Genomic DNA, 15,899 nt, shown 5'->3' with positions numbered 1-15,899 from the left:
TTTCTACCATGCTTAGCCATGTTCACAAATTCAAATGAAGTTCTTCAGTTACTCATCTTATCTTGTAAATAAGGGCCATAATCTCTCCATTCCTATGTATCACCACAATTCCTCCATTCCATGTTTCCTTCGTCTTTTGATACAAGATAGAGAGGAAAATCCTAAAGGGTTGAGTCATGCTCTTCCTAACAAAAGATTGTAGCTAGGTCCAATGCCCATCAAATGAAATTCCATATTCAAATTTATAGTACAAATCTTACAAGCAACCTTGAAAGTCCTCATTACTCTCATTGAACCATTGTCATATACTTTAACAATTAAAGGAGATGGAACACAAGTATTTGTGTTGGGGCTTATCTTAAGGGAAATCTTAAAATGGCATACATTCAGTGCAGACCCATTATCCACTAACACCATTAGGATCTTAGCTCTCATGCACTAAATAGTGATTTGTAAAGACCATGTATAAGTAGCACCGTCCCGAGGGAGATCTTCATAAGTAAAAAGGTAATAAATGATTGAGCCCTAGGGTCCATACGCATGATTGCTAAAATTTCTTGAGGAGTTGTTTCTATTGTTGCTTCCTTCCCAGCCAGTGCCTCTAATACTATAGACAAATTCTTTTGGGAAGCCATCAGTAGCTCCCATATGAAAACATGGGCTTGAGTCATTTTTAGTTATTTGGGTACCCCATGCTCTATTTCTTGTTTATCAGTTATCTTGAGTCCACTAGGCTTCTGTCCCTCTCCCATATCCCTTCCAGGATAGTATTTTTCCAAGAGAAATGGCTTGTAGTTCTTTTCACTCCTAGTTACATGCACTACATCCTTCTCTTGTTCTATCTTTTTCACTCCATGCCTTCCTTTAGGGGTGATTCCCTATATGGCCATGGCAACCAAGAGTTTTTCTTCTTATTCGAACTAAATGCCTCCAACTTGGGTGTCAACCATGCTTACCCCTACAAACTCTATCAACTAGGAATATTCTAAATCCTCTCCTTTTATCCTGATGAAGTTTTGGTATGGCAAAGGGTTCTTTCAAATGTTTGGCTTGGTGATGATGTAAAGGCTATGTAAGGTTCCACTATCTATCAGGTATTGGATCTCACAGCAGAGTTGGAAGTAATTATTAGTCATTTGGCTAGGTTTCTAGTGGAAATGACAATATTTATTAAGGTTCTAGCTAGAAGGCATAAAATGAGGTGTGAGTGTGGGATCTAGAGGCTAAAGATATCCTTTCGAGGTCAAATTCTCATAGGCTTGGGTGAGTCTTCCCTAAGGGTTCATTTGGTTGGAAGGGTGGAAAAGTTGAAGGATAAAAAATGGTGGAATGATGGAAAAGTGGGAGGATAGAAAAAATTTTAATTTTCCTCCTTTTTGTTTGGTTGGGAGTGGAAAAATGGAGAGGTGGAAAAAATGAGTTTATATAAATTTACTCATATAACCTTGTTGAAAAGTGTCCAATTAAAACCAAAAAAGTGAAAAAAAAATAAAATCAGTTACCTAAATTTATTAAAAAATAAATATCATGTCTAGAAAAAAAAAATCACATGTAAACAAAAAAAAAAAGCAGAAGAAAAAAAAAAAAAAAGAATATGAGCAACGTACGCTAGACAAAGCCTGCCCAATAAATCAAAAAAAAAAAAAAAAAAAGAGGCAACGTCCAAGAGGAAGGGAAAAAAAAGTGAAGAAGAGCAATGTACGGATGAAAACATCTTTTGTCCATTAAATAGCTTCATTTTCTCCCAATTTTGGAGAGAAAACTTTTTGGTGGGCCCGGAGAAAAAACATCTGGGCTTTACTATTTATTTTCCTTCCTCCTCACCCAACCAAACATACTCCAAAAAAGTTCACACTCACAGGGTAGGAAGATTTTTTGGTTAGAGGAGCTCCTCCCAAAGGTCTTCTTGGTTTATAGTTTTCCTTCATTCCTATCCAACTATTCATTATTGATGGCATCTTCAATTCGAGTCTCAGTTGTACAATTCGTCAAAAGAACTAATAGGGGATGACAACTGCCTATTGTTGTATGCCAGAAGCAAGTTCTTGATGATTATGTTGATTTGACCTTTATTATTGGGCTAATATCGATCTCCTCCAATCGTGGTTGCTCTCTTGAGGTAATTCTCGCCCTCTTTGAAAAATAACTAGAACAAGAAGGTTATTCGCGCATATCATTTCACATGATACAACATGACCAGTCACCTATAATATTCCTTCTAAATTCTCACAAACTTGTAGGGTTGAAGATAACATAATGTAACACCTCTTAATCCTATATCCTGAAAATAGGAAATTATTTATTTTTTGTTTTATTTTTAAATTATAATAGTAGAAGGATGTAAAGAGAGGTGGTTATGGAAGGAGGTTTAACAACCTTACTTCTTTGGTGACAAGAGTTCATACGGATGTGCTATTTCCTATTTATAAGCCTAAAGAGAATAAATTAAAGCCACACACTAAATGAACTTACAACAATTTAGTGATTCTCTTCCATTATCTATACTCTTGTTTAACTCTGTGCATATACACTGATACAATTAAAAATAATCACAATTATATAGTTCAATTTATACTTTTTTTTTTATAAAAGATGTTCAAATTATACTCGGTATTAACTTACACATATTTTAAACCATACATTATTAAAATATTTCGTGGTTTCTCATTATATATATATATATATATATATATATATGTATGTATGTATGCATGTATATATGATTTAGAATTTAATTGGATTTAGATTTTTCGGTTTTTGCACCCAATAATTCACCTGTCTCAAAAATTAAAAATTTTGATGGACACGTGGTACAAATTTGGACTGTAATTGAAATCCAATTTAGAATCTAATTGGATTTGGACTCTTCAATTTTTACACGACACATGGTGCAAAATTGAGAATTCAATTGAAATCTAATTGGTTTTTTTATTTTATTTTATTTTATTTTTTTAGTTTTGGTTTTTAATAATAATAATAATAAATCAATAATAAATGCTTGCAAATGTTTAAGGGTGTGTTTGTTTGGAAGTGAAATATGGTGGAAGAAAAACTTTGGAAAGAAAATGGGAATGAAATTTTTTTTTGGAGTGTATTTGGTTGTATAGGAAGAAAGAAAAATAAATGGTAAGACCCAAATGTTTTCTCTCCGGACCCACCAAAATGTTTTCTCCTCAAAATGGAGAAAAAACTAAGTTGGAATGAATTTTTTCTTGATTGACAAAAATGCCCATGTGCACACGTGCTACTTCAAGTTGCCTTTATTTTTTTTTCTTCTCCCTTGTTTTTTTTTTTTTTAATCTCTTCTGGGCAGTAATGTTGCCTTTTTTTTCCCTAAGGTTTGTGCATGATAGTTGTTTTTTAATTATTAATTAGACGTGATTTTTTTTGGGACATGATTTTTATTTTTTTAATAAATTTGGGTGATTGCTTCTTTTTGTGGTTATTTGTCACTTTTTTGTTTTAATTGGGCATTATTCTTTAACAATGGTATATGAGTAAATTTATTCAAAATTATTTTTTCTATCTCTCCACTTTTTCACTCCCAATCAAACAAAAATGAGAGAAAATAAATTTTTTTCTATCCTCCCGCTTTTCCATTGTCTTACCATTTTCTATTCTCCTACTTTTTCACCTCTCCAACCAAATAGACCCTGAGGATATAAAATACAAATTCATTTTTAAAAAAAATTAAATACTATAACATCTGAAACTACGTATGGAATGATACAATGTTGCTTTTATTTTTATAAGCAGGTACAACATCTCATTATTCATGTATCTTATTCTGAAGACAAACCCTTAGAATTGTTGCCAATCAGCCAAACAGGCAGAAATTAGATATACATAACAATATCATGCAAGGGATATACTGATATACTCATCTACAGAGAAGCCTTTTACTACTTTTGTAAATAATACTAAGGATAAATCAACCACTAGATATCATCTGGGCTGAACAAAATAACTACGTCGTACATGTGTAAAATCAAGGTTCATCGTCCCAATTAGCATCATGACTTGGGGAGCAATATGTATTTCGTCCTACTCCTTTCTGCTTATTGGACTCCGTAAGCATCAAAACAACTTCCCTCATTGTGGGGCGATCAAAAGGAGACATACTTGTGCATAGCAAAGCAATTTTTAGGACAGTAATCATGTGAGAGACACTACACTCATCTTGTAGGTCTAATCGAGCATCAAGGACTCCAGGTGACAATGAATGATTGTGAATGTAATTTCTCACCCATGTTACAAGATCACCACCTTGGTCAAGAGGTTGTACGGGCGTTCTTCCTGTCAGCAGCTCAAGTAGGACAACTCCATAGCTGTAGATGTCACATTTCTCTGTAACTTTCATGGTGTATGCGTACTCTGGCATTAGGAATATTACTCATTACCAATAAAGTATATCAATATATGCTCACGAAGCAATGAAACACAAAGTTATTCAGAGAAAATATAGTAACTAAAAGCCTTATATAGCTCAAGTGTCTGCTCTTTATAATTCATATCCTCCCTCTTATTTGTTGTAAGTATTGAATTAAAAATGATAGTAATTTCGTATATGGTATAGTATAACAAAAGTTAAGTTTTACACACCATGCTAACCTTGTTTAAAATATCAATGACTCATTAGAAGTCATATATCATAATAATATAATAAAATTTTGACCCTAATAAATTTGTGTATATGATTGTGTTATTTATTTATGATTATGTTTATACATAAAACTATCTATAAGAAAATATGATATGAAAAGATTCTAAATGGTTGGTGTAAATATAGAAGGTTTGACATGATATCTGTATATAAGTTGCAAAAGAATCCCCTTTTATTTAAATCCTTACTTTCCTTTGATTTTAATCTATATTTAAGAGTTGTGGTGTTTAAAAATTCTTATGATCCTAACAAACCACACAAAATCAAATAAATGTCACGTGTCTCAGATAAAAAATAGAGGGAATTGGAGGGTTTAAATAGGAGGAGATATTATCGCATGGAATTACATCAGGTTTAAGCTACACCGAGTCTTACTTTAAGTAATGTTACATTATTTAATATTTTTAATTAGATGCGAATTTTGTCAAATCTACCGTTGGATTCCGCCATCTTCGTATATTCTCCACGCTTGCAAAATTTCAAGATAATCAAAGATTAAAAGCCAGGTCATCAATCAATTGTTTAAAGTCAAGTTTTTGTAATTTAAAATAATGCATAAAAGGTAAGTTTATGAATTGAATGATAAATAATATCTGGTTGGCATGCATGTTGAGAATATAGAGAACATATAATCCTACGGTGAGATTTTCAAAATATGAAATCAATAACAAATTATTGGATGGTGTAACATTGTTTATAGTTACACCATGTGTAATCTAAACCTAACCATATTGGAATAATGATGTGAAACAAATTTGAGCTTTCAAAGCTTAGGTAGCAATGTTAAAAAAAATCAACAAAAAGTTAAAGATTTTCATTTTATATTATACAAGTCGGTAACTCGTGCAATGTACAAAAATTTTAACATAATATGATTTTTTTTCTTTTTTTATTTGGTTTATATATGAAATTTTATAATTATAAAAATTCTTAATAGGCATTTATTGTAATTGTATTTGTACTTGTACTTGTACATATATGGAACAATATAATAAATCATTTAAAGAAGTGATTAAATTCTGTAAGGACTTAGTGTAAACCCTTTGGTTTAATTACAACCTATAATAAGGACATGCCATGTTATCATATTACTAAAACATAAATACATCTAATTAAAAATGATAACATCTCAATAATACAATATTTCAGATTGTAAATAAAAGGCTGGTGTGGTATTATTAGGTGTGGTAGGGTGTATTAAGTTTTAAAGTAAAAAAGTTGATGTGGTAACATCTTATTAAATTGTGTAAAACATGAGTTTTACACTCTATCCGTACCAAATTCAGACTCTTTAAAGAAATACGATGTGCCGAGATTTTTTTTTTTTTTTTTTGAGATGTGAAGTGCTAAGATTTTAGTAAAGTGTTTAAATATAAATTATATTTAAATTCAATTCAAATTTATTTATTAAAATAATGACATATAAAATTGTAGACTTCAAAACTTTATGTTGCACAATATTGAGGTGAAAAGGGCTGATAGGATAGCTTACCAGGAGCAATGTAGCCATAAGAACCAGCAACTGCAGACATTGATTTAGAATGTGGCAAGTCAATCACCTTTGCCAACCCAAAATCCCCAACATGAGCTTCAAACTTATCATCAAGCAAAATGTTATTGGACTTTATGTCACGGTGAAAAATCCTAGGCTTGCAATCATGATGCAAATAAGAAAGGCCCTCAGCAGCTCCAAGTGCAATGATGAACCTTGTTTGCCAATCAAGACTACAGGATGGTCCATGAAGTAACTCTCCCAAACTCCCCTTTGCCATGTACTCATAGAGCAAGAGTTTGGCACCCAGGTGGTAGCAGAAACCATATAGCTTTACAATATTCCGATGCCTAATTTTCCCGAGTGTCAAAATTTCAGCATGAAAGCTATTATCCACATTGTTGCCCTCTCTGTCTGATGCTAGCTTCTTAACAGCAATTATAAGACCTCTAGGCAAGACAGCTCTATACACAGTTCCACAGGCGCCCTTTCCAATTGCAAAGCTTTCATCAAAGTTGTCTGTCGCTGCAACCAAGTCCTGGAAACTAAATCCTTCTTTTGGAAAGAAGTAGCTGTCAGAAACAGGAGAAGAGAATGGTTTATCTTGCTTAGGAGCAACCGTGTCAATCGGACGTGCCATGAAATATATGATGACTATGATAAGAATGAGAGAAACCCCACCAATGGCTGCTGAACTTATAGCCACAATTTTTCCTAAACGGTTTCTGTTCCCTTCTTTATCTTGAGGTAAAAAAGGTGGTGGTGCTCCATTGCAAGGCTTAAGAGGAGCACCACAAAGTCCTTTGTTTCCCATAAAGCTTCTGCTATCCATTTTCTGAATTTGTATAAAGGGAGGTATAGATCCTGAGAGCTCATTGAATGAAAAGTTGCAGCCCAGTAAGCTCGAAAGATTCAGCAAAGAATCTGGAATTTCACCACTCAAATTGTTGTTGTTGAGCAGAAGGAACTCCAACAAATCAAGACTTCCAAGCTCATAGGGAATCTTTCCAGAGAGATTGTTATAACTGAGGTTCAATGCAATCTGCAAGCTCGAAAGGGTTCCCAATTCAGCCGGTATGCTACCAGAAAATGAGTTACCACCCATTTGTAGCTCAGTTAAACGCAATAGCTTGCCTAGTGACACAGGTATAGTACCAGAAAGGTTGTTCTCTGAAAGTTTGAGAAGCTCCAATTGGGAAAGTGTTCCTACCTCATCTGGCAAAGCATCCACAAAGTTGTTGTGACTGAGATCAAGTCTTTCAAGCTCCTTGCAGCTGAAAATCTCAGGTGGAATCTTTCCAAAAAGAAAATTTGAAGAGACATTGAATGTAACCAACAAGGAGAGGTTACTAATTTCTCTTGGCAACTCTGATGTGAAGCGGTTGTATGAAAGATGAAGCCTTTGCAATCTTCCGCAGGTACCAATTTCTGGAGGAATAGGGCCACTGAACTCGTTCTGATCCAACTCAACTGCGGAGAGATTTACCAACTTGCACAGACTTAATGGAAAACTCCCTCTAAGTTTGTTTCCGACAAGACGAAGTTGCACCAATGTTTTGCAGTTTAAGATCCCAGTTGGGATGTTTCCTGTGAGCTGGTTGGATCCCAAGTTTAAGAAATTCAAATTAGAATTTTGGCAAAGATGACGTGGAATTCTTCCTGATAGAGAGTTCTCTGATAAATCGATCAACCAAATGGAGCTATAAACTCCAAGTCCTTGAGGAATGCTACCCTCCAGTGAGTTACTGAAGAGTTGAAACTTACTCAAATTAGTCAGATATTGAAATCCAATAGGAATGGAACCGTTGAAATAGTTAATTGACAGATCAAGCTTACTCAAATTTTTCAAGCTGGTCAACTCATCTGGGATAACGCCAGTAAAGTTGTTTGAAAAGAGATAAAGCAATTGCAACCCGGTTATCTTAGTTAGCTCAGTTGGTATCTGTCCTATCAAAGAGTTCTCTGAAAAATCGATCTCCACTGCTCGAGAAAGATTTCCAATCTCTCTTGGGATTGTTCCATTCAAAATATTTCTATACAGGTATAAATTTTCAAGAGCCATAAGGTTCCCAAGCTCAATGGGAATTGGTCCTTCAAGATTGTTCTTATAGAGAGCCAGAGTCGTTAGACTTGTGCAGTTGCCAAGCTCAGGTGGAATGGTACCAGAAAGCAAATTGGCCACTAGGTTCAAATATGACAAATTCTTAAGCATTCCAATCTCTTTTGGTATCTCACCAGAAAGCCGGTTTTCAGCAAGACCAAGATACTCTAAGCCCTGACATCCACTTATCTCTGGAGGCAAGCTTCCTGATATCAAATTCTGCCCAGCTCGAAAAACTTTCAATGTTTTAAGGTTTTCAAGAGATGCTGGCAATGATCCACTGATGTTATTGGAGTATGCAATCAATTTTGTCAAGGAAGAAAGGTTTCCAATCTCCGTTGGAAAAGGTCCAGATATTTTATTGTCGCACAAATTCAAGCTCTGTAAACAAGATAGTCTACCAATTTCCTTAGGAATTTGGTCTTCAAATTTATTGTTGTTCAGGAGAAGAAACTCCAAACCTGAACAATTTCCAATCTCTTTAGGTATTTTCCGAGTCAAATCATTAAAAGAAACATCAAGATAAGTCAAGTGAGCCAATTTGCCAATGGCTGGAGACAAATATCCAGATAGATTCTTGGACTGCAAATCAAGAGAGTACACCACCGGATTGGAACCTTGGGTGCAATTCACACCAATCCATCCACAAGGAGTTGAATCGCTAGAATTCCAATTACCCAGATTATTAAAATTGTCAACAAGACTATCTCTTATTTGTAGGAGGTATTGACCTTCAGTGTTAAGCCCTTCCAATGTACCAACCAAGAAAGCACCCACAATAACATATGTAGTGAACAAATAATATGATATCATTCTCTCCATACTCATCAAATTCCACTGAAAACTATATCCCGGAGGTTGCATTCACAAGATGGGTGACTATTGAATTTCCATACCATAGAGTACCATAACATGATTTACCTAGTTTAAGTATAAACACATATTTTTCAGAAAACTTGTTGAGTGTAAAAATGCAAAGCAATCATGTATGCAAGCATATGGATCAAACAAATAAATAAAAAGATTGAGAAAGACTCATTTTACGTACCTCTGAGTTTGTGATCAGTCAGGGAAAGAGAAACCATCTCAGTACTAAAATAACAATTTTATGGGAATTCTTGCTTGCAAGGAGAAGTTGGATTCCCCAGAAGATTTTGCACTAAGGAACAACCTTAATTTGGTTTTGACCTGAAATGAGTCATGCATTGAATATGGCTGATATTTTTGGGTTTTAGAGTATGAATCTAGTTCAACAAGTTGCAACTTTGTATAGTCTTAATAATGAAAACAAGTTCAATGGTTAGCACAAACAAGGGGGAGCTTGAAGTGGAAGTCACTGTTGTTTGGTCAAACTCCCTCAAACAATAATAAAAATAATAATATTGAAAAGTAATGGTTCATTAATTTTCACCCAACAAAATGATTTAGATGATTGCACACTTTGTGTGAATGAGAATTATATGAGAGAGAGAGAGAGCTTCAAGAGAATGAGATGTAATGGCCGACCAAGATGAAGCACGCTTTCTCCCTTCTCTCACTCACCCTGTCTATTATATTTTAGTGCTTCCCACAGTTCATTCATTTCTTTATTACTTTCATGTTCTCTGTTTTCACACACACACATGACACAACACAACACAAACCTATGATGATATTTCTAGGATAGTCTTTGAAAGCCATTATTGGTGTGGAAATATATGGTATCATTTTCCTTTCATACAGTGTCTCAATTTTTTGGTTTGTTTTGATATATATCTAGGTAGTTGAATACATGAAAAATAGTAGTCATGGTTCTCATGAATTACACTTGGCTTTTTGACCCCAAATGGTCTTAGAGTTTTGCAATAGTTTTCCATTTAATAATGCTATAGATAAGGAATTTCTTATGGTGTTAAAAAAAAAAACTGAGAGAGAATAATAAATAAAATAAACAAACAAACAAAAAAACACAATAATTCACCTTAAATTAACTTGTTCATTTATATAGATTTATTTATTTGTTTATTGTGTGTATCACCCGTCACTTATTTTGTTATTATTTAACATCTTTCTCCTACTCCTTGCTATTTCTTATTTCTTATTGGTTTCTTAATTTGTTTGGATCTTAAAATCATGTGGATCGAGAAGTCATAGGAATTGTAAATCCAAATTTTCAGTGTAAAATCTAAGAATTTTTTTTTTTTTTAACTTGATCATCTTGGACTAAAAATGCTCATTGACATTTTTTTTATTAATAAAAGTGCTCATTGGCTCATTATTCATGAGATATTATTTTTTAAACTGGTGATAGTTAGTCAAAACGTTTTCTTTTAATGATTTAAACTCCTTGTACATCTGATTCAAAAAAAAAAAAAAAACTCCTTGTGCATCTTTAATTAATTTTCTTTTTAAATGTTTTCTTAGGTGAGATAAAGTTAAACATTCATTTTTATAAAAGATTTTATATCTTTTGTATCTTTTTTTTCTTTTTTTTAGCTGAAAAACTTGAATCTCGAACTTTATACTCTACTTCACAAAAATTTTGTATTTATAAAATGATTATTATGTCAAAAATGCATGATAATAATGTTCATATCTCAACCTCAAAGGAACTTCTTTTTTCTTTTCTTTTCTTTTCTTTTTTTTTTTTTTTTTTTTTTTTTTTTTTTTTTTTTTTTTTTTTTGAATCTAACGTCAAAGGAACATACATATAATAAATATAACTAAAAACCTTAAAAAAAAAAAAAAGTGGAATCAATCTTAGGTTTTTTAGGTGTCTTTCGCTTCAGCCTCCGTGGCATGCATGTACTTGACGATGACACCATAGATCATGTAAAAGAATTTTTACACCTATGATTCCATTTTATCAAATTACCATATAAAATTTTGTTTTGTCATTGCTGACGATGTCCTGCATCATGGTACTTAACATATCCTAAACAATTTTAAGTAATATATATTTAAAGTATTGGTAATCACATGTTTTATGGTCCCTCTTCTAGTTCAATTAAATTTTAGTAGAGATCTAAATTAATAAGCAATAAGGCTTAAAGGTTACCCTTTTATTTTTGTATGTGTCTTATTATATTCTGGCATTTGTAAAAACAAAAATAGAATTTTTAAATAGTGTGTGGTACAGGTCCACTCCAGGTGGCTGCCACAATAACAAGCACAATGATAAAAATCACAAAAATGAAATTGGATAAATATTACCAAAAGTGTTTGTGTACCTTACTACCTTGTCGTCTTCTTCAACTTTATTTTTATTTTTTATTTTTTTTTTCAATTGCACTACAAAATTAGAGTATGAATTAGGAGACATTAGTCCCAGAAACAAAATTGTAATTAGGAGAAGTATTAGTCATTTTAACTGTAAAAAAATTAGCAAGTCCCCCAACCATATGGGAAAGTTTATAGACACATTTTTTTCAATTCATATTTGCTATAACCTTATTTTGTTTTGAATTGTGTCCATATATTTTTTTTTTTTGTGAGTTAATATTTTAATTTGTTGTAAAAATATTATGAAATTATTATTATTATTATTATTTTTGTTGGTGGAATAACTTAACCATTATAGTTATGCAAATAACAATTATCTTGACTCTTTATTTATTTTTATTTTTTTTGGTTTTTGTTTCCCATAACAACCAAATAAAAAAAAAATACGAAATTGAGTTTGAGAGTTTCACTTCTCTCTTGGGCATACCGTTAGGAGCATAATTATTTGTAGTTTAATAGATTATAAGCATAATGGTTACAGAAGCTGTGTAGTACAGTTATTTTCCATTTAAACCAAAAAAAAAAGAGTTCCCCCTTGTCTATAGATGAGTTTTATCATTGAAATTTGAATGTTACAGGAAATTACTATAAATAAATAAATAGAAAGTGATACAGTATGAGAAATGCAATAAAATTTAGGTGAAAATACACTATTGGTCCCTTAAGTTTACATACGTGCTATTAGTCCCTTAGGTTTAAAAAATGAGCTCAATTGGTCATTTCATTAACAACAGTTAGTTTTAGTGCCTACTTGGCTAACGGAGTTATGATGTGGCAAATTTTAAGTGATGTGGCATCCAATTTATTATTAAAAAATTAATATCCAATATGTGACTCATTAAAAAACCATTAATTTATTAGAACCTAGCCTAATTCGGGTGACCCGTTTAGAAACAAATATTCCCAATTTCAAATAACATTACCCAGATGAGATATCCTTAACAACGCCGTCATCCACCACTCAACTACCTCCTCCTTCCTCGATACAAATTCCTCTAACACGCAAAGCCACTGGTGTCACATATCTTTTCACATTGAAAAACATATGTTATTTTCTTGAGTTTTATGAATTAGCTACTAGCCTAGGAGACTACTAGTGCCAACTTCATTCACGGACTACATAAAACTCTTTGGTGTAATTACTTGCTCTTCTATACTGTTCTTTTCATTATTCTCTCATAACCACCACAAAAAAATCAGATATTATAATCAATTAATCATGCTTAGTTTTGATTTTAAAAGTAAAAGTAACATATAGTTGAGTTGTTCATCACACTAGTGACTGTATGAATTAGAGAGATGGGTCAAGATGGAGGAGGACGGCGGTGAGAGCAGTGGACAATGGGAACAACGGTATTGTTAGAGATCTCCTTCTCTAGTTTCAGATCTGGGTAGTATCATTTGAAATTGGGAATACCCATTTCTAAATGGGTCACTTGATTAGATTGGGTTCTTCTACTAGGTTAATAGTTTTTTTATGTCGTATTTGAATCTTGATTTTTTAATATTAAATTTGATGACATGTAATTTGAAATTTGACATGTCATAGCTTTGTTAGTCATGTAGGCAATAAGACTAACAGATTGACCAATTGCGTTTATTTTTTAAACTTGAGGGACCAATAGAGTTTAATTCAAACTTAAGGGACTAATTATGCTTTGTAAGTAAACTTTAGGGAATAATAGTGTAGTTTTTCCTAAAATTTAATTAATTTCATTAAGTGTGCACCAAACTGTGAGCTAATCATGAGGCATTGAACTCATAACGCCATCCCGTCCATGTGCATTCCACTTTCCACCCGTCCACTTTCTAACTATGGGGCCTATTGGCATGCTTTTCCAAGTGAATGTTGCACGGATTCCAGAGCTTTTTGTTTTTAATTTTCTGGGTACTGTGGGTCCGATTAGAGCTAGTATTTGGATTTACTTTGTTAGGTAAGATTTAAGCAGGAAGTTAACGAATGTTGTGACGGTATTAGTTTAGAAACTAATTTTAGAAAAATTTTATGAAAAAATGATAAATTAATTTTTTTGACTATTTATATTTTCTATGAAAGTAGTATTCAAAATTTTCTTGATATGATTCATTAAAAATTGTCATAAGAGCACCCCTCAACATGACACATTATTAATAAACCATAATAAAAAAGTTTTGAAACTACTTTCATAAAAAATATAAAGAGTTTTCAACAATATTTATTATTTTATCATTCTCTAAATAAAATATTTCTTAAAATAATTCCTAAACCAGTGCCCCTAGAGTTTTGGTTAACATTTTCCATCTTCTTTTTTTTTTTTCAAAAAGAAAAAAAGTAATTAATTATTTTACATTTTTTTTTTTTTTCATAAGAGAAGTCTTAGGCATTTGTTAATGAATTATTTTATAAACATTTTGATACCACTTTCTTAGAAAATATAAAATGCTGTTAAAAAATTCAATTATTTTTTTATTTTCCATAAAAATTTTCTAAAAATGACTCATTAACAAATGCCTATAAGACATTTGTTGACATTTCTCTTCTCATAAAAGTAGTATTAAAACTTTCTTTAAATGATCTATTAACAAATGCGTTAAGTACATCTGTTAACCAGACCCTAGAGTTAATTCCAAAGAATTCTTCTACTATAACTTTTGTCACAATTCTACGTAATTGTTAGCTATTTATCACTTTTATAAAGATTTATCACATTTTCTTCACCATTTATTGTCGACTACATCAATTGTGACAAAAATTATGTCCAAAAGCTATATATGCATGGATTTTAAAACTAAACAATTGAAAGAACTGAAAAGAAAATGGATTCAAGGTTTCACCGGGTATTTTGGAAGTGTTAAGGAGGATGAAAAATAAATAAAAAGAGAAATGAAAATGTCACTTTCTCTTGTTTGGTAAGAGGAGGAAATAGAGTGGAATGAAAATGTAGTGGGGGGTTTTCTTTTTGTACCCCCAAATCTTTTTCTAGAAAACATGGGAAGTAAACTTGAGCAAGGTAAAATGTCAAGATTACTACCACTTTTCCATCATTCTGCTTTTGATAATAAGGGAACAATAATAATAAATCTCTATTCTTCGACGTTTTCATCCTCTCTACCAAACACACTACCAAACACACATAGTGAAAACACACATACTCTTCTACTTTTCTATCAAAAAGCTACTTATCTTTGCAATGTTAATTACCCAACATAAGTAACCTTTCAGAAGTGCTTTTTCATTGGAAACTCATCGTTGATTATCTATAGTCATCCATATTTAATTGTATAATAGTAATGACCGAGAGAAATTCACAGTTGTATAATAGTAACAACTTAGAGAAATTCACAAGATTCTCCAATTTTTTTTTGTTGAAATATAGGCTTATATAATATATATATATATATATATATATATATATATATATATATATATATATAAAATTTTAGATCATGGATGCTTTTTTACAACATATGAAAAGAAAATATTTATTTTAAGACAAACAAGTATTATATCTAATCTTTAAGTGAGCTTGTCAAGTCATACTAAAATATGTTGCGTTGATGACCTAAAAGCAAGGATTATGCTTATCTAGTTGTATAATAGTGACGTTAAACTTATGGTTAAATTGTTAAATTCACTATTTCATAACAATTTAAACTATTTTTTTTTGATAATCTTATAACAATTTAGGGGCCGTTTGGTCACCCATTTCAAAACATAGTGTTCAGTGTTTAAACATTGAACACTAATGTCCAAAAACAAAAAAAAAAAAAAAAAAATGCATTTGGTGGACCATTCCTGTTTAGGGTTGTTTGGAAAGCGTTGTTCAAAAACCAATGTTTAAACTAATGGTTTTGGAAATCACCTCCGGCTTGATTTTAAACAATAAACACTACTGTTTAGTGGCACTTCGGTAATTATTTTGAGCACTATTATGGGCCCACTCGGTCAGTTTTTTTTCAAGTATTGTCTCCTCTCTTCCCTTGATGTTCTCTCTCCTGATTTAAAAAATATTTATTTCGTACTTTGGTCAGCTTTTTTTACAATCCAACACACACATAACAAACACATATTTTATATTTTTGAACACTGAAACATGTTATTTAAAACATGATACCAAACACATTTTTTTTTTGTTTTATAAACACTAAAAACACGTATTTCAACAACACTTTTTAAATTACAGTTTTCACATCTTTTTAAACAACAAATTTTGAACTCTATGACCATACGGGCCCTTAAACTCTAGGAACAATTGGTATTTATTATGATATCAGAGCAAGAAACCTTAAATTTACCAAAGGCATTATAGCTGAATTGGCATCTCTTCATGCACATAGTGCTTAGGGGTCTAGGGGAAAACGGTTCGAGTTATGGGATTAGCAGCATGTTATAATTATTTCTA

The 15,899-nt window shown here is 32.0% G+C and overlaps 1 protein-coding gene across 1 annotated transcript; it reads right to left on the bottom strand.

Moving 5' to 3' along the window:
- Positions 1-3,724: 3,724 nt before the first annotated feature.
- Positions 3,725-9,749, bottom strand: LOC126717637 (probable leucine-rich repeat receptor-like protein kinase At5g63930). Its single transcript, XM_050419469.1, has 3 exons — positions 9,305-9,749; positions 6,156-9,177; positions 3,725-4,374 (listed from the first exon to the last, which is right to left on the bottom strand). The coding sequence occupies exons 2-3, from the start codon at positions 9,118-9,120 to the stop codon at positions 3,989-3,991; spliced, it is 3,351 nt and encodes a 1,116-aa protein (XP_050275426.1). The 5' UTR covers positions 9,121-9,177; positions 9,305-9,749; the 3' UTR covers positions 3,725-3,988.
- Between the last annotated feature and the right edge of the window lie 6,150 nt (positions 9,750-15,899).

Source organism: Quercus robur, chromosome 3 (genome assembly GCF_932294415.1).
Source record: "Quercus robur chromosome 3, dhQueRobu3.1, whole genome shotgun sequence".
Taxonomy (NCBI): Eukaryota; Viridiplantae; Streptophyta; class Magnoliopsida; order Fagales; family Fagaceae; genus Quercus; species Quercus robur.
The sequence above is the reverse complement of the archived record's forward strand: the minus strand, read 5'-3'. Positions and strand labels throughout refer to the sequence as shown.